The sequence below is a fragment of the Danio rerio genome, chromosome 4 (assembly GCF_052040795.2).
Source record: "Danio rerio strain M-AB ecotype USA chromosome 4, GRCz13ab, whole genome shotgun sequence".
Lineage (NCBI taxonomy): Eukaryota > Metazoa > Chordata > Actinopteri > Cypriniformes > Danionidae > Danio > Danio rerio.
Window position 1 is genome coordinate 67,482,625 of NC_141024.2, and position 25,536 is coordinate 67,508,160.

The 25,536-nt window shown below is 39.1% G+C and overlaps 2 protein-coding genes and 1 long non-coding RNA gene across 13 annotated transcripts in view; 1 reads left to right on the forward strand and 2 right to left on the reverse strand.

Annotated features, from left to right (window-relative positions):
• LOC148682349 (uncharacterized) overlaps positions 1-25,536 on the forward strand; it is a 771,506-nt gene that overhangs the window by 312,352 nt on the left and 433,618 nt on the right. The gene's annotated exons all lie outside the window — the stretch shown is intronic.
• LOC137490983 (uncharacterized) overlaps positions 1-25,536 on the reverse strand; it is a 471,679-nt gene that overhangs the window by 190,804 nt on the left and 255,339 nt on the right. The window lies entirely within an intron of this gene.
• LOC101882060 (protein NLRC3) lies at positions 1,277-12,931 on the reverse strand. 11 transcript variants are annotated; one of them, XM_088650217.1, is made up of 12 exons: positions 12,896-12,916; positions 12,101-12,195; positions 11,529-11,642; positions 10,833-10,932; positions 10,379-10,492; positions 7,637-9,592; positions 6,549-6,722; positions 5,724-5,897; positions 4,039-4,212; positions 3,165-3,211; positions 2,568-2,638; positions 1,277-2,328 (listed from the first exon to the last, which is right to left on the reverse strand). In XM_088650217.1, exons 5-12 carry the CDS (start codon positions 10,444-10,446, stop codon positions 2,296-2,298), a joined length of 2,697 nt encoding a protein of 898 aa, XP_088506343.1. In that variant the 5' UTR covers positions 10,447-10,492; positions 10,833-10,932; positions 11,529-11,642; positions 12,101-12,195; positions 12,896-12,916; the 3' UTR covers positions 1,277-2,295. The 11 variants fall into 11 exon arrangements, with proteins under 11 accessions (XP_088506343.1, XP_088506342.1, XP_088506341.1 ...); XM_088650216.1 differs by having other exon boundaries at positions 2,502-2,638; positions 12,896-12,914; XM_088650215.1 differs by having other exon boundaries at positions 2,442-2,638; positions 12,376-12,912.

Here is a 25,536-nt window from a genome sequence, read left to right on the forward strand (position 1 = left end):
AAAAACAGATTACATATTAAGCATACTGGCTTTTCAGAATGAGTGCTTATGAAAATACTAATGTCAAATTATCAATCACAGGCAAAGGAGAAAGAGATGATTGAGGAACCGGCAGAGCAGGGTCAATCAGATGCACAGTGTCAGGTAAGGGTGTTGTGCTTAATTGACGGGATGATGACAATTCTGTTGGGGGGGTGAGCAATTTTTTTTTTATGTTTTCTGAGTTGTGGCTGTTAAGCAGATTTCACAGGCTCACTGATTTACAATATGATCGGCTATTTTAATGTTTTTAAAGTTAGTTATTATAAGTAAGGAAAATGTCTTTTCCTGCATTTATTCTGTTTCAGGAGTCAGACTGTTGACTGTAAACAACACAACAAACAAATAAATAGTTTTGAAGAAAAATTTGCTGTCGTTGAACCTGAGAAAACTTTGACAATAATCATAATGACGTAGTCTCCATGCTATACTAATAATTACGATGAAACCATTTTTAACTGTGGGAACATATCAAAAAAATGCTCGAAAGAAATTTTATATTTAACCCCCCCCCCCCCCCCCCCCACTGTTAAATCTGATTTACGCCCATGATTATACAGGAGCAAAATGTGGGAGATTATTAGCATTGTTTTTAAGATTGTTTAACTCTTGTTTTACTTAATGAAGCTCCAAATTTACCTGCACATTTAGCTTTATTACAATCAGAGACAGTTTAAGAGCAGCAGTCTTGTGTGTTTAAGACTTTATTTCTGCTCTAATAACTTGTTTGAAATTGCGCAATCACACTCTTCAATCTTCAGTATTCTGAGAGGCAACAAGTCATAACTCTGCATTGTAATACTGTCGAGGCTTCATTTGAGTAAATAATTGGGAATAATATGTGTGTGTGTGTGTGTGTGGTCTTGATTATAGAAGAAAAACTGCTGAAACACTCATCAGAATCTCAAAGTAATAGTGTCATCAAGTGTGTGTTAGTGATGGAGAAAACTCAACATGTGATGGAGATTTAACTCTACTGTCGGTGTATTTGTGTGTCTTATGATGATCAAACTCTACATTAAGGTGCGTTAATGTTAATTCATAACAGTAAATGAATCTTGTAGAGCATTTATGAATCCTAGTTACTGACTCGTAATGAATGAGAGTGATCAGACATTTACTGAAGCATTATTAATGCACAGTTGTGCTTGTGAACATCAGTTAATGCACTGAGAGTCAACAAGAACTAACAGAGAACAACTTTACTGTCATCAACTAACATGAACAGATCAATAAATACTGGAATAAATGTGTTTTTATTGTTCAGTTCAAGTCAAATCATGAAGAAGAAGAAGATCAGAAGAGCAGAAACAAACGTCACACTTCATTTCTCCTTTATTCATTGAGCTGCTGGATTTCTCTACAGTTGATTCAAGATTTGACAGAGATTCAGACAGGATTCAGACATTTCCATGTTCATCATCACATTCTAATATCAGCAGTGGATTTGACATTGACTTTTATTATTTGTGCTCAAACAACAGAGAAACAATGAAGAAGATCAATCTGTAGACAAGAATGAGCTGATCTGAACACAGCAGCATCCTGGAGGACACTTCATCAACATCAATGATGACACTGATGAAGACTGAGAAACACACACACACAAACACACACATGCACGCACACATACACACACGCACGCACACACATAACAGTGAACACATACACACACACACACACACGTTCTCTCTCTCTCTCTCACACACACACGCGCACGCACGCAAACACACAAACTCACACATGCACATGGACACACACAAATACAAACACAAGCACGCACGCAAACACACACAGACTTTCTCACGCACACACACATGCACATGGACACACACACTGTCTGTCGTGCACACACACACACAAATACAAACTCTCTCTCACACACACAAACATAGACACTCTCACATTACACATGCACACACGCGCGCACACGCACACACACACACACACACACACACAATCTCTCTTACACACACAATCTATCTTACACACACATACATATACACACACACACACACACACTGCTGCTGACTGCTCCTGCAGAGGATTCTGGGTAAATCTCTCGTCAGTCTTCAGCTCAGTTTCACTGATGATCCAAGACTAACCCAAAACCCAGGGCAGAGCGGCTCAGTGAATGTGGTCTGGACTGAGTGGATGAGGCTCATTGTGTCTCTATAGATGTTGTAGAAGATCAGAGTTCCTGCACTGTGATCCACAAACACTCCTATTCTCCTGCTGAGCGCCTTCACTGAGAGATCAGTGCGTGTGTGATTGTGTCTGAATGAGAAACTGGAGGAAGAGCAGACCAAACTTCAGGACTGAGCATTACCTCCAAAAACACACTCATCACCTCCTCCCTTTCTCCTGATGCTCTTATATGACACTGATATAAACACACTAACATCTCCACTCCAGTCAATCTCCCAGTAACAGCGTCCACACACACTCTCTCTGCACAACACCTGAGGACAATATTCAAATCTGTCTGGATGATCAGGATACGGCTGATTCTCTCTCACACGCTTCACCTCTCTGTTCTCCTCAGACAGAATGAGTTCAGTGTGTGCTGTGTTTGGATCCAGAGTGAGGAAACAGACATCTGAACACAAGAACACACATTTATAACCACAGCTGTGTGTGTGTGTGTGTGTGTGTGTGTGTGTGTGTGTGTGTGTGCGTGTGTGTGTGTGTGTGTGAGAGAGAGAGTTTGTATGTGTGTGCATGTGTGAGTGTTTGAGTGTGTGCATGTGTGTGTGTGTATATGTGTTTTTGTGCATATCAGGACACAAATCTGTATAATGACATGGGTATGACACAGGTATTACAAAAAGCAGGAGAAATATGAGGACATTGGTGACGTCCTCATTTCTCAAAATGCTTATAAATCCTGCAGAATGAGTTTAATCAGAGAGTAAAGCTGCACACATTCTCCTGTGATGGTTGGGTTTAGGGGTGGGGTGAAGTGAGGGCAATACAATATACGGTTTGGGCTGTATAAACTGAATGGAAACTTATGTAATGTCCCCACTTTTCACAAAAACAAACGTGTGTGTGGGTATCTGAGTGTGTGAGTATGTGTATGTGTGTGTGTGCATGTGCTTGCGTGTGTTTGTGTGTAATCCTACATTTGCGTGGTCCTGCTGTAATCCTCGTGTGTCCTCCATGATCCAGACTGTAAACACACACAGATGGAGAGAATGAGCTGTTTAGTTTCCCCCTCAGCTAATAAGCTAAAGCTAGCACTGAGCCGCTCAGCTACACGCTCCAAACTCTTGAGTTAAAACACACAACACTTGTTGGTTGAGCCGGGATGCACAATGAATGTAACACAGTGCGTTCTTTTCCTCTGCTGTTGGTGAAGCGAGCGCAGATACTGCTCATGTTGATGGAGACACCCTGCTGCAACATTCATTTATTACAGTGATCACACTTAGCTTTGCCATCGTTCTTCAGCACATGCAGCCTTTGAGCACATGTTGCAGTCCATCTCTAAACTATGTTCAGATTATTAAAGCTGCTCGCCAGCGCCCAAGTTCCTGACAGATTAGCAAGTGAAAAATACACATGTGTGCACAGAGAAGAGGAATCCAGATGTTGATTTTAGAACAAGAGTCTGAACATTGATCCAAGTGTCTGATTCCAGAATCTGAATCCATCTTCAATCCCCAACCCTATTCCTGACCTGATATTGTAGGATTCTTCAGCAGAAATGGAGGAAGAAGTTTCTCTGCTCAGCTCAAATGCTGAAACTGTACAGTGTGTCCCGCTTAATGTCACTGTAACTGAGCCAATACACTCCAACATTTACAGAGGAGATTCATTTCACACTCAATGATTTGCTCTTCATAGACATGACTGGAATACTCTACAAGCTGTATCTTCTGTCTGTCCTCACCCCATAACCCTCACAGAAAACTGAAGCTGATCACAAAAGAGCTTTCTAGTGTCTTTTTAAAGCCATTCAGTGTAAAAGCACAAGGCCAGTGCTGCTCCACATACTTGAGTTTGTCCAGTGTGTAGTTTGGATCCTCCAGTTGTTCAGAGAGCAGCTTGACTCCTAAATCTCCTGGATGATTGTAGCTCAGATCCAGCTCTCTCAGGTGTGAGGGGTTTGAAGTCAGTGCTGAAGACAGAAAACCACAGCCTTCCTCTGTCACCATACAGCCAGACAATCTACAAACACAGCAATAGTCCACATCACACAGTTGGAAAATCACACATCTCTTTGTGTTGTGAAGATGCTGACTGCTGTTTCTGCTCGTGTCAGCAGCAGTGATGAACACACACATCCTGATTAGCTGTCCTTATTGATCGAGCCCTCGCATCAGCAAACAAACACACTCACACACTCAAGGACTCGACATCATCTGTAGAAGTGTACAGAGCAAAGACATTGTTCATAATACACCACATCAAGCTGTAAAGTCTGCTGTGAGGAGGAAGAAGACACACTTGAGCTCAGAAGATCATCTTAAAGTCATGTATAAAACACAACAGGAAATGAGCTGATTTCATCATTTATATTGTGATTCTGTTGTGGACTAAAACAAAATGAGCTCAGACAAACACAAAGCCGCTCTCTTAATGTGTTCATCACCTGACCCACAGTCACATTCACATTTTAGTCACCAAACATATTCAGAAATTAAAAGACAATACAATTAAATTGAGGCTAATATTGCAGAAACCCAACAAAATTTCAGCTAAGTGTTTTATTGTTTTGCTTTTCTTAATTTTTCCTCTTTTTAAATTTGTATTTAATATTTTTCTATAACACATAAATTTGGTTGTACTTGTTTTTGGACCGTTATGAGTTATTTTGTTAGATGAGCTCCAGATTTGGCTAATCTATTGTATATCCACAAATATAATACTGTAGAGCTTCCTATTAAAATATTAATGTAAAAGAGAGATTAGTGAGGGCTGTACTTATATATGCTGAGCACTTTATATTGTTCACCCAGAGTGTTTACATGGTCACACAGCAGTAATACATCAAGCATTTAGTTTGGGCTAGCTTCTGCAGATGGACATTGCTGTACACTGCCCTTAATGGGTGAGTGGGGGAGTGTCTGTTGTCTCTCAGGTGTGAATTATTCATGAGCATTGTCACTCACATATACAGCTGAGATCACCCAAAACAATCTTAACAAAATGTAGATCATTGTAATGTTTTCTCTGAATTAGAGAACAGAATAATTTCCACACATAATTGTGCAGTAAATATTCTAGTCTACAAGACTGCTTACTCTAAAGTCTTGTTCAGGCACATTCGGAGTGGTTTTAGATTCTTATTTCAGCTATTTTTTCTCTAAAACCTACTAACAACACATAATATTCATTTCGAAAAAACACAAGCATGTACATCAGTATTTCTCACATACTATTGTAACTCAGTTTGTGCTGAATACAACTAAAACACATGTTGGCCAGTTCTGTGTAACAAGTAGCTGAAATAAGCACAGAAGTCAGGGCATGTCAAAACATCTCAGGGGTCCCAAAATCACCTCAGACCCCTGAGGGTTAACTACAGGTATAGTATGAGCAGTGTGAAACAATTACTGATAAACCAGAATTCCTGTTATCTGGGGTTTAGTATCACCCAGGGTTAACATGTTCAAGCATGAAGAGCTCTAATATGAAACTGTCTGTCTGTAGTTATTGTAGAGTGGAGAATCATTTACCTCAGTGTCTCCAGTTTACAGTTCACAGTCTTCAGTCCATCAGAGAGAAGCTTCACTCCTGAATCCGGCAGGTCATTGTTACTTAGGTCCAGCTCTCTCAGCACACAGTTTGAGGATTGTAGAGCTGAAGACAAACTCTCACAGCACTGAACAGTGAGATTACACATGACCAATCTGAGAAATAAGAACATAGATTACATTAACAGTGTGATTTCAGTCATTCATCTGATGTAAAATCAAACTATGAGGTTAATAATATGACTAAACTATTGGAATTTGTGTCAATTAGAATTATTGACTATTGTTATTTAATAAAACTGAATATTAAATGTCATCTAATATATTCCTGAACATGTTTAATGTAAGAAAACTGCTAAATTTGAGTTCAGATAAGAGGAACACGAGACTTTATATATTTATGAACCTGCAAAATGCAAATGATCAGAGCCTGTCAAACCTGCTGCCGGGTCCAGAAACCTCCTCAGACCTCATCCACATTGCTTCTCCTGTTTCATTTTTAGTTTATTTTTTTGTGAGAATGACCAAAACGTCTGACAAATTCCTAAATATATCTTTCCAATAAACCAATTTAAAAATAAACTATAAATATGATCATTAAAAATATAAAATATAAATAAAGATTTAGAGGTAATTAATTAAAATAATCATTAAAATACACTGATTTCCTGAACTGATTAAGAAAAAGAGCAACTTTCATTTGAGAAGCAGCATTTTGCAGTTTCTCCACTAATGCTCTTAAATATATCTGGACATTTCCATCTCAATCAAAACACTTTTAATGTTGTAGAGTGGAGAATCATTTACCTCAGTGTGTCCAGTTTACAGTGTTGACTCTTCAGTCCATCAGAGAGAAGCTTCACTCCTGAATCCTGCAGGTCATTGTTACTCAGGTCCAGCTCTCTCAGCACACAGTTTGAGGATTGTAGAGCTGAAGACAAACTCTCACAGCACTGAACAGTGAGATTACAGAACTGTAGTCTGTGTAGAGGACAAAGAGCAACACAATCAGCAGTAAGAAATGAGCACTTTTGTCAGGCTACATCATGGTGTTGTACCATGGTGTTGGGCTGCAACCCCCACCTGTGGAAATTGGGCTCTCATACCACCCTCATTTTCATTTAAACTAAATTAAACTGCAGGAATTGCTGACACACTCCAGACACATGAGGTCCAGCATTGTCTTGCATTAGGAGGAACAAGAATATTATTTCATTTAAATCTGCTCTTTTTATTTATTTATTTTTTTATTGATTGAATCTACATTAAACTAAACTAAACTAAACTAAAGCTGTATTCCCCCATTCATATGACTGTACTGAATTATTGAACAGATTATTAATAACTAATCAGAGAGCATTTTACTGAGCTCAGTGTAAAGTTTAGTGTTTAGGCCTACAGTAAATGTAATATTAGAGGCATGTCTGCGGCGAGACGGCAATACTGTGTTTAAAATACACTATTTCTCTGATCAGAAAACAAACACAATTATCCAAGAGCAACACTGTGTTAGATTTGAGCAAATACACATCAACAAATGTCCTATTCAGCTGGAGGAGCACAGGGATTTACAGGGATTTGAATTATTTTCCAGGATAAACTGTAAAGCAAATGAAGTAGATTATTAAATAAGTACAAATGTTGTTTGTGTGAGTAAAAAGTCAAGAAAAGTTTGTTAAATACGTTTAGAAATGCTGAAATAAATGAGCAAATAAGGAAACAGAACACTGCCGCCGCGTCCCCATGCAGTAATATGGTGTATCAGCGATCTCACAGGGGAACGATATGGCCAGCTAAAGATTTTCTGTTAAAGCAGGGCAGTGATTCACTAAACTGATCTGAGTCTTCAGTGCAGACTGATGTGTGTCTTCTGTGATCAATCAATGAATACTCACAGAGCTCTTCTGCAGTTTCTCACAGCTGCTGTCAGTCTCCGTCTTCCCTCATCTGATGTGTTGAATTTATTAAAGTCTAACTCATCCAGCGGCTCCTCTGACATCTCAATCATGTAGGAGATTGTTGAGCAGTGAGCAGGAGAGAGTTTCTCCTCTGAGTGTTTGTCTGATTTCACAAACTCCTGAATCTCTCTGGCCAGAGTCTGATCTTTCACCTCCAGCAGACAGAGGAACAGATTGATGGATCTTTCAGCTGAGAGATCATCATCTTCCTTGATCTGGTCTTTAATGTACTGTGTGACTCTCCTGATTTTCTTTGAGCTCTTCTCTGTGTGTGTCAGCAGATCCTGGAAGAGTCTCTGATTGGACTCCAGTGAGACGCCCAGCAGGAACCGCAGGAACAGATCCAGATGACCATTACTACTCCTGACAGCTTTATCTACTGCTGATCTGAGCAGAACATACAGAGACTTCTTAGAGCTGGACTGTAGATATTTATCATATGCATATTTAGATATATCCCTGTCTGACTTATCTTCATCATCTGAATATCCTCTGTAATAATCTGGTAAATGGTCATAAATCAACCACAGCGGTTCTCTGTTCTTTGTTAAATGGCAGTAAAACACAAAGAAAGCAGCCAGAAACTCCTGAAAGCTGAGATGGATGAAGCTGTAGACTTTCCTCTGATGAATCACAGATTCCTCCTTGAAGATCTCAGTGCAGATCCCAGAATACACCGAGGCGTCAGTGACGTCTATGCAGCTCTCAATCAGGTCCTCCTCATAAAACATCACATTGCCCTTCATCAGCTGTCTGAAAGCCACTTCAGCAAGTTTGAGGATCACTCCTCTGTTGGCCTGCAGGAGTTTCTCTGGATCTCTCTCTTCATACTTCTGCTTCCTCATGTTGATCTGAATCAGCAGGAAGTGGATGTACATCTCAGTCAGAGTTTGAGGGATTTCTGCACTCACATCTTCTTCCAGGAGCTTCTGAAGCACAGTGGAGGAGATCCAGCAGAAGACGGGTATGTGGCACATGATCTGGAGGCTTCTTGCTCTTCTGATGTGGGAGATGATTCTGCTGGCTTGATGCTCGTCGCTGATTCTCTTCCTGAAATATTCCTCCTTCTGAGGCTCAGTGAATCCCTGAATTTCTGTCAGACGCTTGATGTATCTGGAGGGGATCTGATGGGCCGCTGCTGGTCTGGAGGTGATCCAGATGAGAGCAGAGGGAAGCAGATCTCCTTTCAGGAGGCTCCGCATCAACACAGCCACTGATGAAGATTCAGTCACAGCACAAACTTTCTCCTCATCTGAAACGTTGAGTGTGATTCTGCTTTCATCCAGACCATCAAAGATGAACACAACTCTACACTGCTCATAAATCTTGGGCTCCAGATCTTCAAGTTTAGGATGAAAGTCCAGCAGAAGTCTGTGAAGACTGTACTGATGATCTCTGATCAAGTTCAGCTCTCGAAATGGAAGCACAAACATGAAATCTACATCCTGATGGTCTTTTCCCTCGGCCCAGTCCACAATGAACTTCTGCACAGAGACGGTTTTCCCGATTCCAGCGATGCCTTTAGTGAGAACAGTCTTGATCTGGGCTTTCTCCTTCTTGATCTTCTCCTCATGTCCTGCTCCAGCTGAGGCTTTAAAGATGTCATTGCAGTAGACTGGAGTGTGTTGTGAGGGTTTTGTTCTGGCTCTTTTCTCCATCTGTAAAACCTCATGTTCTTCATTCACTCCTTCACTCTCTCCTTCTATGATGTAGAGCTGTGTGTAGATCCTGTTCAGGAGGGTTTGAGTCTCTCCATGGTTGATTCCCTCAAATAATCTCTCATACTTGTTCTTCATGCTGGTTTTGTGCTGCTCTTTGACTCTCTGAAGTTCATCATGTTCTGGTTGGAGTGAATCCTGCTGCAGGTCTCCAGTCTGATCATCTCTATCCACACTGCAGGAACAACAACAACACAAAGAGTCAATGAGTGCGAGTGTAAAGATCCTCTAGTCAAGCCATGTGTGTTTTCTCTGAACCAGCTGAGACACAATACACAGATTTAATCAGATTTAACTAAACACCACACACTGATCACATCTACTGCTCAAAATGCTGTAAACATTTAATAGTACTTGTCATTTATTAAATGTAACACTTCAATCATTTGATTTCCTTCATTCACAATGATGCTGGATGCTCACTGAAGACATTTAAAATCTTTTAGGATGAAAATGTGAGAGAGCACAAGTGTAACACTGCCGGTCCTACACCACCCAACCGGCTCTGAGCTGGGATAAAACCGGCGACCTTCCGCATGGGGGTCAGTTGCTCTACCAAGGAGGCTAAAGACCATGACCTCTAGCGTCTGTCACTAGAGCACCTTTAGAGGTCAGAGGAGTGAGGTTTACCTGCACAGCACTTACTCGCTGGCCTCCGTTACAATAGAGACTGTGTGGTGTGTTTGTCTCACAGAACTTGTTCATTCATCTCGTCTATAATCTTTCTCTTGATTATCCACACTTTGCTGACTATTGTAAAAGCCTGTAAACTCACTCGACTAACTCTAACCGTTTGAGTATTAATACTTTATTAGTACTTCACTAATGATCAGATGTGAGTGTGTGGACATTTAGTTTTAAAGTCTCCTGTAAATGTAACACTTGTTAATGTCTGATCTTCTAGAAACACAGGATCATATAAACGCTGCAGTGTGATCATGTGTGTGTAAAGATGATCTACCTGACAGCAGGTCGTGTGTTTTCACTCCTAAATTTTATTGGTAGCTCCATAGACGCGTCACTCTTCATAGACACACAGCTGGGCTCTGCTTCTGCTCTCTTCCTCTTACGTGAGCTAAAACAGAGAAGATTAAAGTTGAAAGCTGCACACACTGCACAAACCTGACATTAATCATTCTTCATTTATAAAAACACTTAAATTAATTTCCTTTATATTTGAACAGAAACTGTCTGAATGTGGAAAATATCAGCAAACACAGATCAAGGCTCATTTCTAGTAGAGAAAGCCCAACAGAAATGCAGCACTATTAGAGCAGATTAGAGCTGAAACTAATCATCAAATCACTGAATGAAGCTGACAATGTAGGTGTGGGAGGAGCTTAATCATGCAGGCGTGTCAATCATCATCACATGACTATATAAGCAGCAGTATAAACTGCACTGTGTCAACTGACTGTTATTCCCGCCTCCAGCAGCTCCCCTTATCCTCCTCCTCATCACTCAGTCTTCAGAAGGTCACTCATCGGGGGTTTGTCTGCAGAGCTCCAGTCCAGACTTTGAGGACAGCAAGACAAGTTCATTTACCATCATCTATCATGACTGAATGAGCAGGAGAACTCGAGAAATATCGATTCTAGAAACCAAATGTGTTGATCAGCAGCATCTATGAGGCCAACACAACATGATGATGACTGCGCTTCAGTGAAAACAGACTCAGATCAGAGGAATGGCTGATCAGTACAGCACAGAAACAGCAGGGGAAAGTGTGCAGGAAAAGCCCTTTATGGCAGGAGATCGGGAACACTTTAGTTTAGCTCACAATTCATACTATTAACTACCGGCTTATTATCTGTGTAATGTGAACATATGAACTGCTCATTAGTAGTCATACAGTATGATCTTATTGTGGATCCCTAACCCTACCCAAAACCTAAACCCACCTTCTACCTCACTAACTATTAATAAAGCGCTGATTGGTTTGTTAACACCATCAATTGTGGCCTGAAGTGTAAAGCGGAGATCTTCAAGCATCCTGCAGAGCTCAGATACAACATCTAACATCTGAAACCCAACAGATCCACAACACTAATTACCTGATTCATTTATTATGAAAATACTCATCAGTTGCAGATATTAAAGAGATGATCTACCTGACAGCAGGTCCTGTGTTTTCACTCTTAAGATTTACTGGGTGATCCATGGACGCATCACTCTTCATAGACACACAGCTGGGCTCTGCTTCTGCTCTCTTCCTATGAACTGAACTAAAACAGAAAAGATTAAAGTTCAGCGCTGCACACACTGGAGTCAACACACCAGATTTATTCAAGTGGTGCTCGCTGCAGAGCCATTTGAGGAGAGCTGAGCTCCAGCAAGGGGGAGCTTAAGCTTGAGCTCCACCTTTTTTGCACTTCTTCTACGAGTGATGTCACTGGGGGTAGGGTTAGGGGTGGGGTTGGTGTATGCATTAAAACAGCTTACAGGAGGAGGAGCAACAGCTCATGCTCCCCCTTGCTGGAGCTCAGCTCTCCTCAAATGGCTCTGCAGCGAGCACCCTCTCACTGTTTAAACAGCACTTTATGATACTTTTCATAATTATTGTATAAAAATCTTGCTGGCTGTGTGTTAAATATTCAGACAAACTAAAAACACAACTAACAGAGAGTAAATATAATATCCTGTAGAAAATAATCATATGAAATGTCAAGTGTAGGTCTAATACCTGCATCCTGCTAACAAATCCTGCTCTTCGGGGGTGTGTGTGTCCTCCATGATGGACCTGAAGAGTTTGATCTCCAGCAGAAACTCTAGAAGAAACTAATGAATAATCACAGATCTCCAGTCATTGATCAGCTTTCATAATTCAGCTGAATGCAGGAATAGATCAGCAGCTGAGACACTAAAATCCAGAAGCTCATCACGAGTAAACTAATGAAGAATCACAGCGTCATCCGTTTGATTATAATAACAGCATATACACATTCACATAAAGCTTACAGGTTTTGTCAAGACATCAAAGATTTAAAGCTGTTCTCTGTTAGTAGATGATGAATTCTGGTTGTTTAAAACTGCAACACAACAACTACTTTCACTTTCGTTTCTGAAGGGCGGTGTTGTGCCAAAAACTGTGACCGGGGGGCGCTGTTCCGCGAAATATTCACTCGGGAACGCCCTTGGCCGCTTATGCACGCGACTGTAAACGCGCAGACACTAAAATCAAGCGATCCGCGTCGAGCGGTGCTGTAAAGCGTGTTTTAAATGCGGGATTCAGCAGACATCATCATAGGAAATATATTGGAGAACTTTGATTTACTGAACAGCGACTCCAGATCACAGATTTAATCTCAACTGCGTCACATCAGGAGTTTAGTAATACACCCGCACAAACACTCTGAACAGAGCAGACAGGGACATGCGGGGGTTACATTCAATCACACGACATGCAGGAGGATACATGCGGGACTTTAAATGAAGCAGTGTAAACGGACGCGAGGCGGACTGTAAACACGACACACACCGCTTCTTCTTCTGCCCGTGTGTTGAGTCAGAGAGCAGAGGAAAGCTGCACACCGCCACCTGCTGTACTGGAGAGAGTAACATCAGTCCTCCTCCAACATTAGAGATATTATGAAGCATATAACTGACAAGCACACAGGATTATATGATAACATAACATATGTAACAATCATACAAAACTGAGAGATGCAGAACACACAGTAAACAAAAGAAAATCACACATATGAGGGCCCTGCTGAAAAATCCAGCTTCAACCAGCCTAGGCTGGTTGGCTGGTTTTAGCTGGTCGACCAGGCTGGTTTTAGAGGGGTTTTGACCACTTCCAGGCTGGTTTCCAGCCATTTCCAGCCTGGTCTTAGCTGGTCAGGCTGGGAGATGACCAGCTAAAACCAGCTTGAGCAGCCAAGACCAGCTATATCCAGCTTAAACCAGGCTGGTCAAGCTGGTTTTAGCTGGATTTGGCAGGTCATTTTCCAGCCTGACCAGCTAAGATCAGGCTGGAAATGGCTGGAAACCAGGCTGGAAATGGCCAAAACCCCTCTAAAACCAGCCTGGTCAACCAGCTAAAACCAGCCAACCAGCCTAGGATGGTTTAAGCTGGATTTTTCAACAGGGGGATCTATCATATTTAAATGATTAGATTGTACAGATAATTGTCTTCATTATCAGATAGGTTTTTAAAGCTGTCTTGTTTTTTTAATTGAGGTCAACGAATTATAAAAGGTTTGTAAATCTCTACAGAACAAATTAAAGGAGGGAGTAAGAGACTTTGTTTTTTGTAAAAATGATCAACTTCAGAGCATTATCAAGCACATCATAGCCAGATTTACAACTCAGAAGAAGAATCATGCACTCCTCAAAATTAATTATGCTGTAAAATGAATCAGAAATCAACCCTGAAACCTGTTTCCAGAAATCATCAGAGAATGTACAAGTAGATGTAGAAGACTTTCAGGCTCAGTGTTACAGCAAGAGCATTGTGCTGAAATGTCTGATTAAATGTATTAGTTTTTTAGGGTTGCTTACACACTAAAATTAAAAGTAGTACACTATTAGCAAAACCTTACACACAAGTATCAAAACATCAGCCCATATTTGCACAACTATAAGCACATTGTCAGCCTCACACTTGTTGCAAAACTCTACACACAGTGATTTGCAAAACACTAAACACACTTAACATACATTACACTCTAAAATCTATCATGAAGTCACTTCCTTGCAATACCAAAGCACGGACTGTCAAATTACTGCACCGTCCAGCCAATTGGTTCAACACAGTCGTCAGGTGTGCAAACACTTGTTAGATTAATTGTAGACACATCAATCAGGTGTTTAAGCACTATAAAATGCCAGTTTCAATGAAAACCATCTGGTCTCAATATCAACTCTGGCACACACCATAAAAAAAAAAACATATTCAAATGAAGCAAATTTATGGAGTGCCTTTCGAGCACAATTTTGAAAGGGTGAAAAGACTGCGGCATGAGTATACAGAGGTATGTATTCACTTTAGCAGTGTGATCTTGCATACTGTCTTATATTCTTTTACTGTACTGTAATACTAGATCTACACTGAACTACACAATTTTGCCTGACACTGTTCTTCAGGTAGTTTTACGAATGGATGGAGAGGAGATCCAGCATGAGTTCATTTACGTAGATGATGGTGTGTTCAACCTGACGAGAACACAAAGTAGAAGAAATCATTGGCCACAGGGCTATAGTCAATGTCCCAGTGCAACGTGGGGGAAATATACAGTAACACTCTGTGCAGCCATTACAAAGAATGGGGTCCTCCACTGCCATGCCCATATGGGCCCTTACAACACCGCACATATACTTACATTCTGGGACCAATTGCACAACATAACAGCAGCAAATCAAATCGATCATACGCAATACATTGTTGTCTGGGACAATGTGTCTTTCCATCGTTCTGCTCTGGTTCAGCACTGGTTTCAGCAACATCCACATTTCACTGTCCTATATCTTCCAGCATATCTCCATTCCTCAACCCTATAGAAGAGTTTTTCTCGGCATAGTGGTGGATGGTATATGATCTCCGTCTTCAGGCTGAGGTACCCCTCATACAAGCCATGGAGGAGGCCTGTGACCAAATGGAGGTAGCAGCAATACAAGATTTTACATTCAAGACACTTCTTTCCAAGGTGTCTTGCTAAGGACAACATTGCAATGTTGATAATTCTCATGCCAGATTCATCTAGGCAAAGAGACAGTGTCTAACTTACAGTTCAATACGTAAAGTGACATGTTACAGTACTTTGAATCCTCATGCCAACATGTTGGACATGTTGAGGAATAAATGAGTTTATTCAGTGTGCAGCATTGCTCTTGAGTAGTGTTTGGTAAATTTACTTTATATTTGTACTTTGTTGATGGTAGCCTACTCTAATCATAAGGAAGTAGAAGTGCTAAAAGTGTTTTAGGTTTATCACAGCAGTGTGTAACTCGTGCAAACAGTGTATAGTAAATGTGAAAATGTGTGTTTCTTATGGTAAAAAAGTGTGGTTTTTAAACATAAGTCTATAGTTTTTATAAGAGTGTTTAATTATGCAAAGGATCTGTAATGTTTTGCTAATTGGGTGTGTGGTTGTGCTAATTGTGTGTACTGTTTTGATAACAAGGGCCCTGTTTTGAAAATCGTGCTTAAGCAATCCAAAAAAAAAACTGTAACAAAGTATGGTCTATTTTTTTTTCCGTACACAACAATGAATCATTTTTAATAGCACTGGCAAAACTACCACATACTTTTAAGGCCATAGAGACACTTTTTGTCAATTTTTAAACAATACTTTTTAGCTTTTTTACAATATTTTATTTTACTCTTGATCCTAAACTGAAATAATTTTACAAAAAAGACAAGAACACTGTCAGTAATAAAATAAAAAAAACTAATTACTTGGTTTCTGACAACAATACATTTCTCAAGGCAGTGCTTTAATAATGTTTATTTTGATAAATGTAACAGATTGCTTTGACCTGTAATGCCTGTACAATTTTGTGATGCTTTAAGACAGATCAGAATACCTCTATTATGTATAAATCACATAAATACCTCATCCAGAAACATTTCTAGCATAATTCTTTTGCCGTAAAGAAATAAAAAGTTGGTCTTCCGGCGGAGGAGGGATGGAGTAGACACGTGTTTAGGCTCGCTCCTACACTTTTTTACTTCTCATTTACTTTAAACCCCACATTTTACTCTACATTTGCTTCCAAGTGGACAACATTTTTACAGCACACAACTAAACTTCGAATCATGGCAACAAAATCAGCCAAACCGAGCAAAAACGAACCGAAAACGGAGGCGAACGGAGACGAGGGCAAGGAAGTTAGCATGTCGGCTATCGCAAAACTCCTAGAGGACCACCGAACCGCTCTCTCAGCCGACTTTAAAAACACAGTTTCTGCACTCGAAGTAAAACTAGATAAAATCCAGTCTACCGTGACAGAGCATAATTCAAAAATCGCCAGTCTTGAAACCTACGCAAATTCACTTGAGGAACGCGCACAATTTCTCGAAGCGACTTGCACAATGCTAATGGAAAGTAATTCAAAATTACTCACCAAGGTCATAGATCTTGAATCCCGTAGCCGACGCAACAACATACGGATCGTTGGACTGCTGAAGAAGATTTCTATTCTCTCTGTATGAAGTATTTTCTAAGTGTAAAGCAGTTAATTTTCTCTTCTCAAAATGTATGTAGTGTTTGCAGCAAACATGCCAGCCTGTGTTAAAAATACAGTGATATGTCTGTGTAAGATGAGAGTGCCTGCACAGAAGCAACACTAGGAGAAGGCTGAGTGACTGATTGTGTAGAATAACTTAATATGTAAAGCACTGATTATATATGTTAAATACTTCTATGAAGCTATATGTGTCAGAAGTTAGAATGAGTAACATATTATCAAGTTATTATCCTATCATGACAATGTATGTAAACGCTTAGTTCCTTTGCATAAGTTGCATCTATACTTTGCTGACATAGACCTGTAACATCTCTGCTGACATGAGCTAGTGGGCTGAGAGCCAAGAATAGCAGGACCCTTTAGACTAAAAACCTATTCAAAAATGGTCAAGAGTTAAAAAGAGACTTAGGGGTGTGTCAAATAATCCTGTATAAAAATTGTAACAAACACAGATACTTCAGAAGGTGCAGGAGAGACTTCAGAAGGTGTCCAGGAGAGACTTCAGAATGCTCTGGGGTCTGCTCTGCTCTTTCTCGGCTTTATTATGGAGAATAAAGTCTATTTTCTGATATTTAAAACCTCTGGTCTGATAATTTCTAATTGATAAGTCAAGATCTGTCCAGAAAGAAAACCACTAAATGCTGAAATAGGTATAAAACTCTATCGAAAAGTGAAAAATAGGAGCACTAATAGAAACATCTAGATACTGTAATATGCAATCTGTCCTAGACATTGTTATCTAAAGTCAATTTCAATGGAGTTAAAAAATTATAAGTAACTAAGAAGATTTAATTGAAGTTAATGTGATAATTAAAATAAATGGTTAATCAAGACAGATAAAAGAGACTTAATGTTGATAATATGATTTAGGAGTAATCAATAGGAGAAGATTTTCCAGCTAAAGTTAATATTGTATGTAAAGATATGTTCTTTTGGATGATAAATATTTCAAGTGGTTTGGTTTCTATTGAGTTAATTTTAGGTAACTACCAGAAGAGGGTAGAAACTTGTTTGTACTTGTGTAGCTTGATGAATAGCAAATACTGTATACACCAGAATGCAGAAAAAGTTAATATTTAGGGAGAAGATCTTAGGATGGACATTGTCACAATATGTGGATGATTGAATTATCTGCAACTTCACAGAGCTCTAGTTCAATTAAAAGACTTGACTGGTGACCATTGCTCCAAACAGTGAGATATGATGACTGTTTTTGGTGTTGACTAGATAGAGAATTATTTCGTAAACAAGCACAGTTGAGAAACTATGATGAGTAGATGATTGGAGATGGTAGCAAAAGCAAATTATAAAGCTGGAACAGTTATTACATTTGTGACAAAAGAAGTACTTCCTAGGATTTGAAACATCAGCAAAAATAAATTTAATAAAGGGTTTGCATTCATAAAGTAATTAAAATTAAAGTTAATAAGTGATCAATAAATAAAAACATCTAAAGGAGTATGAAAAATTATGAATAAAGCAAAAGAGAGAATAATTGTATTATGCTCAATTACCAGAAATGGCTGAAAGAGATGAAGATGATCCATCAAGGCCAACGCTCAATGAAATATGTGAAAATAATAAACTTAATGGGATTAATGTGCTAACAAAGTGCATTGGTGAGTGATGGCATGGAAACTGACAGAAACAGGCATCTAACACTGCATCGAATGAACTGCTATTGGGTCGACCCTTGAAAGAAACCTTGCAAGAAACAGCATGACCCTTGCAAGAAACCACATGAAACTTTGCATAAAACCTTGCATATAATCTCACTTATAACCTTGCACATAACCTCTTGGAATGATTTGCAAAGATGTCTAATGCAGTAGGGATTTTTATGAAGAAACAAATAATTGCCATGTGCAAAGCGATATCTGTGCAGGAAACCAGAAAGGAGCCATGTGAGAGAGCAGTGATACAAGGTCCAATTGGTCTAGTTGATTGAGTCTATCTGAGGATGGTCTGGAGAGCTCAGGAGGAAAGGACCATATCTGGATGAGGGCAAATCCAACAGCTGCCAAAGTGGATGCCATTGATGAGGTACCAATGCCTCAAAGGAGCGAAAGGAAACAACTCCAGCAAGGAAAAGCTGACCGGAAACAGAGGAGCCTGAATATTCCAAAGCTCTAAGCTACGAAGTTCAACTTGTGGAAGGAGAAGTTTATCAGAACAAAGTAAAGAGTGATTCTGATAATATGCCTGAGTACCACATACAGCAGTGCCACAAGTCAAGGGATGATGAATGCACAACTGCAGATTTCAGAACTCAGACTCTTAACCACACATCTCCATCAACATCTTTTCAAAGTTTAATGAAGATGCTGATAGCTCTGAAGAAGAGAAACAAGGATGAGCAAAGATCAAGATCAACATTTGATGCTTTTTACGTTTGCATATTGATTTTGTTTGCATATTGCTTTCATGGTACCTATATATAATATCACTTCAGTATATTCTACATGAGTGTGAAAACTAGCAGCTAGCACTGAACCAACTGAATACTTATGCTTAAAACTTTATTGTCTTTGATGTGTTAAGAGAAAAACAGAGGAGATGCGCATGCGCAACGGACGGTGATGGCTGCTTAGTGAAACGCGCTCTGCTTCAGATGTCCTTTTCTTTTATAAATATTCCTACTGAGCTTTAAACTGAGGTTTTAAGTATTCGCTTTTGTTAAGAGACGTCAGAGATGGCATCCAAACGAGAATTGCTACACTCGCCCTCCAAAAAACGACCTAAAGATGACGAACGCCTTCACGACGCCATTGCCGAGATGCTCGAACAACAACTGAGCGCTATAAAGCTAAGTATGTCTGCGATCGTTCGGGAGGAAATTTCAAAGATTTCTACACGTCTTAACTCCCTGGAAAATGATGTCAAAGCGGTCGGCGACAGACTGGATTATATGCAATCCACAGTGCGCGATATTAAAAAGGATTCGATTGCCAGCACGTCGCGTGTGGAGGAGCTACAGGAGAAGCTTTGGCTTTACGAAGACAAGGCCATACAAAATAATCTAAGATTGGTGGGTTTACCTGAAGGCGCGGAAAGCAGCAATGCAATTCAGTTCCTGCAGACCCAGATTCCTAAGTGGCTGCCGGCCTTGCAAGGGAAGGTGATCGAGATTGAACGCGCACATCGCCTGTACGTGAACGAAGATTCCTCCAGAAAGAAAGCGCGCACTTTGATTTTCAAACTTCTCCGGTACAATGACAGGCAAGCGATTCTTAAGGAAGCCAGAAATTCTTCATCCCTAAATTACGAAGGAACCAAACTATGGTTCTTTCCCGATTACAGCAAGGGCACGTCTCAAAAAAGGAAAGTCATGTCAGAAAAAAGGAAACGTCTCCAACAGTTGGGCATTGAGTCTTTCTTGTTATACCCAGCAGTGGTGAAAGTGTTAAACGGCCGTGAGCAAATTCTCTTCAAAACACCCACAGATCTGGAGAAGTTCGTCTCATCGCTAAATGCTGACACTCCGATGGGAGAAAACCTGACGGCGCGATCAACTGACTAAATTTTGCCTCATATAAAGGGTGCTTACTACATATTTCAAGTAGGAATTTAAGTTGTATTACTGATATGGACATTTGATTAGGCGAGACACGGCTCCCTGGGTATAGCCGCGCAGTTCGAGCGCATGGCCTCGAATTTGTTTATTTTCCAGGCAGGTAAGAGAGACTGTATTCTCTCTCTACAGGCTGCCATTTATATTTTGTTTATTCTGTTTTTATTTTATTTAATCATTTCGTTGTTGTTAACAGGGTTTGCTTTTTCTTATTATATATTCAATTTGATGGTTCTCTGGGGTGACATTCTTGATTACATGTGTGCTATTTATGGGTTTAAAATGATCACTTTATCTGTTAAGTGTTTAATCTATGCGTTCTGTTATGAATGATATCAACGTGATATCGTGGAATGTCAATGGCTTGAATTCACCGGTAAAGAGAACAAAATGCCTGGATTATTTACATCGCAAGAGAGCCGATATAGCTCTCATACAAGAATCCTACTTCAGGGCCTCAGATGTTACTCGTTGTCAAAATAGACATTTTAAAATTATAGCCGCTTCATCTTACACTAGCGCTTCAAGAGGAGTGCTAATACTTCAAAATAGAAGATTCCCATTTATATTAGAGAAATCAGGGAGTGATGATCATGGGGGGATCACATATGTTTTGGGATCGTGGAATAGTTTAAAAATAGCTTTTGTTTCAGTCTATGCCCCAAATAAATTTGACACAGTTTTTTTTCCTTCGCTTACCAAGCTCCTTCTTAGCTTTGGTGACTACAATCTGGTAGTGGGTATGGATGCTAATGCAGTTGTCAATCCCTCTATTGATAAGTCTCTCTCCGCACCGTCCGCTGTACACAGTGACCAGTCTTCCCGGGCATTGAATGAGCTTATTTTGGATAATGACTTGTGTGATATCTGGAGGCTGCAGAATGAAAAATGTAGAGACTATACCTTTTATTCTTCCCGACACAAGACATTTACAAGAATAGATTACATTCTTATATCAAAATATTTAATTCAGAGTGTAAATAACATAGGTATTCTCCCCATGCTCATTTCAGACCATTCGGCAGTAATTTGTAATTTATCACCCCCTACAGGATTTCAAAAGACAAAAAGGTGGCGCTTTAACACAACTCTGCTACTGAAAGATGATTTTAGTAAACAGTTACGAGATAATCTGACCATGTTTCTTTCAGAAAACTCCAGTTCAGCAGTTAATCCGCAGATTTTATGGGAAACAACCAAGTGTTTTCTGAGAGGGAACTGTATATCATTTGCCTCCTATGAACATAGATCTAAAACTAAAGAATTAAATCATTTAGAAAAACAAATTAAAATAATAGAGAGAGACTTAAAGGAAACTTTTTCAGAACAGAAGAGCAGGATTTTAGGAAATTTAAAATCTGATTGCAAGGCAATTTTATTAAGAAAGGCAGAATTTTTGATTCATCGCACCAAACAAAATTATTATTTTAATGCAGAACGACCCACTAAATTATTAGCTTTAAGGCTGAAACATAATGAGGCAATGTCATCAATAACAGCCATTAAGGATAGTATGGGCACCCTGCATACTGCTCCGGACAAGGTGAATGCTACATTCAAGAACTTCTATGAGCATCTTTACAGTTCCGAGGTGGGGGTAGAGGATCAACAAACAATTGAATTTATATCAAAACTAAATCTCCCTTGCCTAAGTGACGAGCAACAGAAATTTTTAGACTCTCCAATTACATTAAGTGAAGTAAAAGAAGCTCTAGAGTCAATGAATAAAGGAAAGGCCCCGGGCCTAGATGGTCTACCCCCAGAGTTGTATTTGGTGATATGGGACTTGCTAGGACCCCTCCTTCTAAATTCCTTAAATTTTGCAATAGATACAGGTTGTTTTCACAGAGATCAGAATACTGCCCTTATCTCACTGATTTAAAAAAAAAAGGGAAGGACCCCTTTAGCTGCTCTAGTTACAGGCCGATTTCACTAATCTGTACAGACACTAAGGTTTACGCAAAAGTTCTAGCCCGCCGTTTAGATCAAATTGCCGGTTCTATAATTTCCCATGACCAGACAGGCTTTCTTAAGGGTCGCTCTGCTATGGATAATGTCAGACGACTTTTAAATATCATAGACAAGTCCAAACTTACTGAGGATCAAAGTGCTATTCTCTCACTAGATGCAGAGAAAGCCTTTGACCGGGTCGAATGGACATATCTCTGGTCAGTGTCTGGGCTTTGGTCCAAATTTTATACATATGGTACAAACTCTGTATCGTAATTCAGCTGCAAGGGTGTCAACAGGGTTGAGCTGCTCAAGTGCTTTTCTGCTGGGCAGAGGCACAAGACAGGGCTGCCCATTGTCACCATTGTTGTTTGCCCTTTCGTTAGAGCCTTTGGCCCAGGCAATTCGTCAGGATCATGTAATCGCCCCTATCATTATAGATAATTCTAAACATCACATCTTTCTGTTCGCTGATGATATTCTACTATATATGTCAGATACTTCTACCTCTATTATTCAATGTCTTAAAATATTTAATGATTTTAGAAAAGTGAGTGGGTATAAGATTAACTGGGAGAAATCTGTACTAATGCCACTGTCGGGGAGAAGTGATATCACGTCAGTGCCCGCTTCAATTCCAGTTAATAGCGCATTTACATATTTAGGAATTCAGATTCTTCCTTCACTTCAGGTGATGGTCAAACAAAACTATAGTTCCTTATTCAACAATATCAGACAGGACCTAGAGAGATGGGGCGCACTATTACTCTCTCTGCAAGGTAGGATTGCGATTATCAAAATGAATGTTCTACCTAGACTTCTATTTTTATTTACCATGATTCCTCTTTCTCCACATAAGACGTTTTTTAAAGAAATAAATTCCATTATAACTAAATTTATTTGGAACAACAAACTAATTAAACTTAAAACATTACAGAAAACACCTGCTAAAGGGGGGTTGGCAGTTCCTAACATTCAACTATATTTCTGGGCATGTCGACTGCGCAGTCTTAAGACTTGGTTGGAAGTAGATTCTGATATTGCTTGGCGTAACATTGAATCATCTGCTGTGCATCCACACCGACTACAAGATTTGTTATTTACGGGATTACCTAAGAAAGTAAAAAAAATTGATAATAGAATAGTGGTTGACTCCCTTCAAATATGGTATGATGTTTGCAAATTTACTGGATGCACCAACAAATTTACAAAAGAATCTCCGATTTGGAACAATTTTCATTTACAATCTGGGGGTAAGCCCTTTATATATAAGCTGTGGTCAGATCAAGGTATTTCTGTGTTGGGTGATATCTTCGACAACCAGGGCTTGAGGTCTTTCCAGGATTTGAAAGAAGGTTACAATCTCCCCGGACATTCCTACTTTCTGTATTTAAGGCTGAGAAGTGCAATGCGTGCTTATGGAGTTCCGTGGAACTGTAATTTGGACAATCATCCATTGCGGGACTGTGTGAATTTCTCTCAGTCACGTGGATCAATCTCATGCATTTACAACAAACTGCTTAATTATGACTCTATTGCACTCCCCATCATCACAATATGGGAAAAGGAACTGTCCTCTTACCAACTGAACTGGGACTGGATATGGGAAAGTATCCAGGTGATGTCTAAGAATCCTGCCCATCAACTCATACACTATAAACGGATCCACAAGGCTTATGCAACTCCATATGTGCTTCACCGCATGAAACGGTAACCTACCCCTTTTTGTACACTGTGTAATTCAAACTCTGTGGGGACATATATGCATATGTTTTTTGAATGTCCACTTATCAGTACATTTTGGGATAAGGTATTTCAAACTACTTCAGAATTGTGTGAGATGTTCATTCCCAAATACCCTAATATCTGTTTATTGAATGATGATTATGATCTAAACCTAAACAATTCCCAACGCAGGATATTTCATACTGCACTAACTGCAGCCAAGAAAGTTATATTTAAAATATGGCATGAACTCTCATTTCCAGCGGATAAAATGTGGCTTATTGAACTAAAAAATATTGCACTGTTAGAACGTTCCACTGCAAGAATTAACAGAGCTAAACCCCATACAATCAAAGTATGGTCCGATTTTATTGAGAAAATTTCTTATATAATAACTAGTTAATTCTCACCCCAGAGTTTTTTCTTTTTTTTTTTCTGTGTATTGTTATTCATTTATTATTGTAATGTCTTTATTTTATTATTATTTGTAATTTCTTTATGTATTTTTATTTAATGCAAACCCTGGCTTGTATATAGTTGTTGCTAGCTATGTATGCTGGCTTTGTTCTGCAATAAATAAATAATCAAAAAAAAAAAAGTTTTAGGTAAAGACGTCAAATTATTCCCACACATGCTGACCCACGATCAGACTTCATTTAACCGGTAAATAAATATAGTGAAATCAGCTTAACCGAGTCATCACACTTCACGTATTAACCAACCAACATCAGTGTTAGGGAAAACCTAAATGTTACAATCTAATGTCATTTAAAACAATTACTTAGTTATATTTTAATGCATTAGTGTAGCCAGAAAAATACCTAAAAAGATACCAAAATTCACATTTTATTACCATGAAAATTGGTTAAATTTTGGCACGGAAAACACCCAACTCAATATGCTATATAACTTTTTTTTCATCATTTTAAATGTAAAAACAAAGATTTATCTTAGGCTACTAGGCCTACCCGTCATTTTTTTTATTAATTATTTTATTTATTAAGCCTTTTTTAATAGCTTATTTTCAGGTTATTTTCATTTTAGGGCCATGAGCTACAAGTCAAAACAAACTCAATATGTTGTATTTTAGCTCTTAAAATAGATCTACAATATATTTTATGTTGTTTAATTTTGGATGAATAGCAAATAGCAGTATAGCCTAAATTACATATTTTTAAAAGATTATCATTCTGCCTACCTGCAGCACGAGAGGTTTCTCGGTTGATCCGCGATAAATCCACTTAAGCACTACACCTATTCCATTTATAACACTGCAAACTTGACTTAATAAACGCAAAAGGCATTTATTATGTGTTATACCTTGAATGCTGCTGCATAATGTGATGTTTCTCTACACAACTGTAAAAGTGCGCTTTTTAGCTAAATGAAAGCAAACATAACCTTATGAGAGTGTTCATCAAGTACAAATAACGTTCTGAAGATGTTTCAAGAACTTAATTCTAAAAACGTTTTCTGTCAACATTATGACAACGTTTATGAAGTACAAATAACGTTCTGAAGACGTTCCAAGAACTTTGTTTTAAGAACGTTTTTCATCAACATTATGACAAAGTTTATGAAGTACAAATAACGTTCTGAAGACGTTCCAAGAACTTTATTCAAAGAACGTTTTCCATCAACATTGACAACGTTTATGAATTACAAATAACGTTCTGAAGACG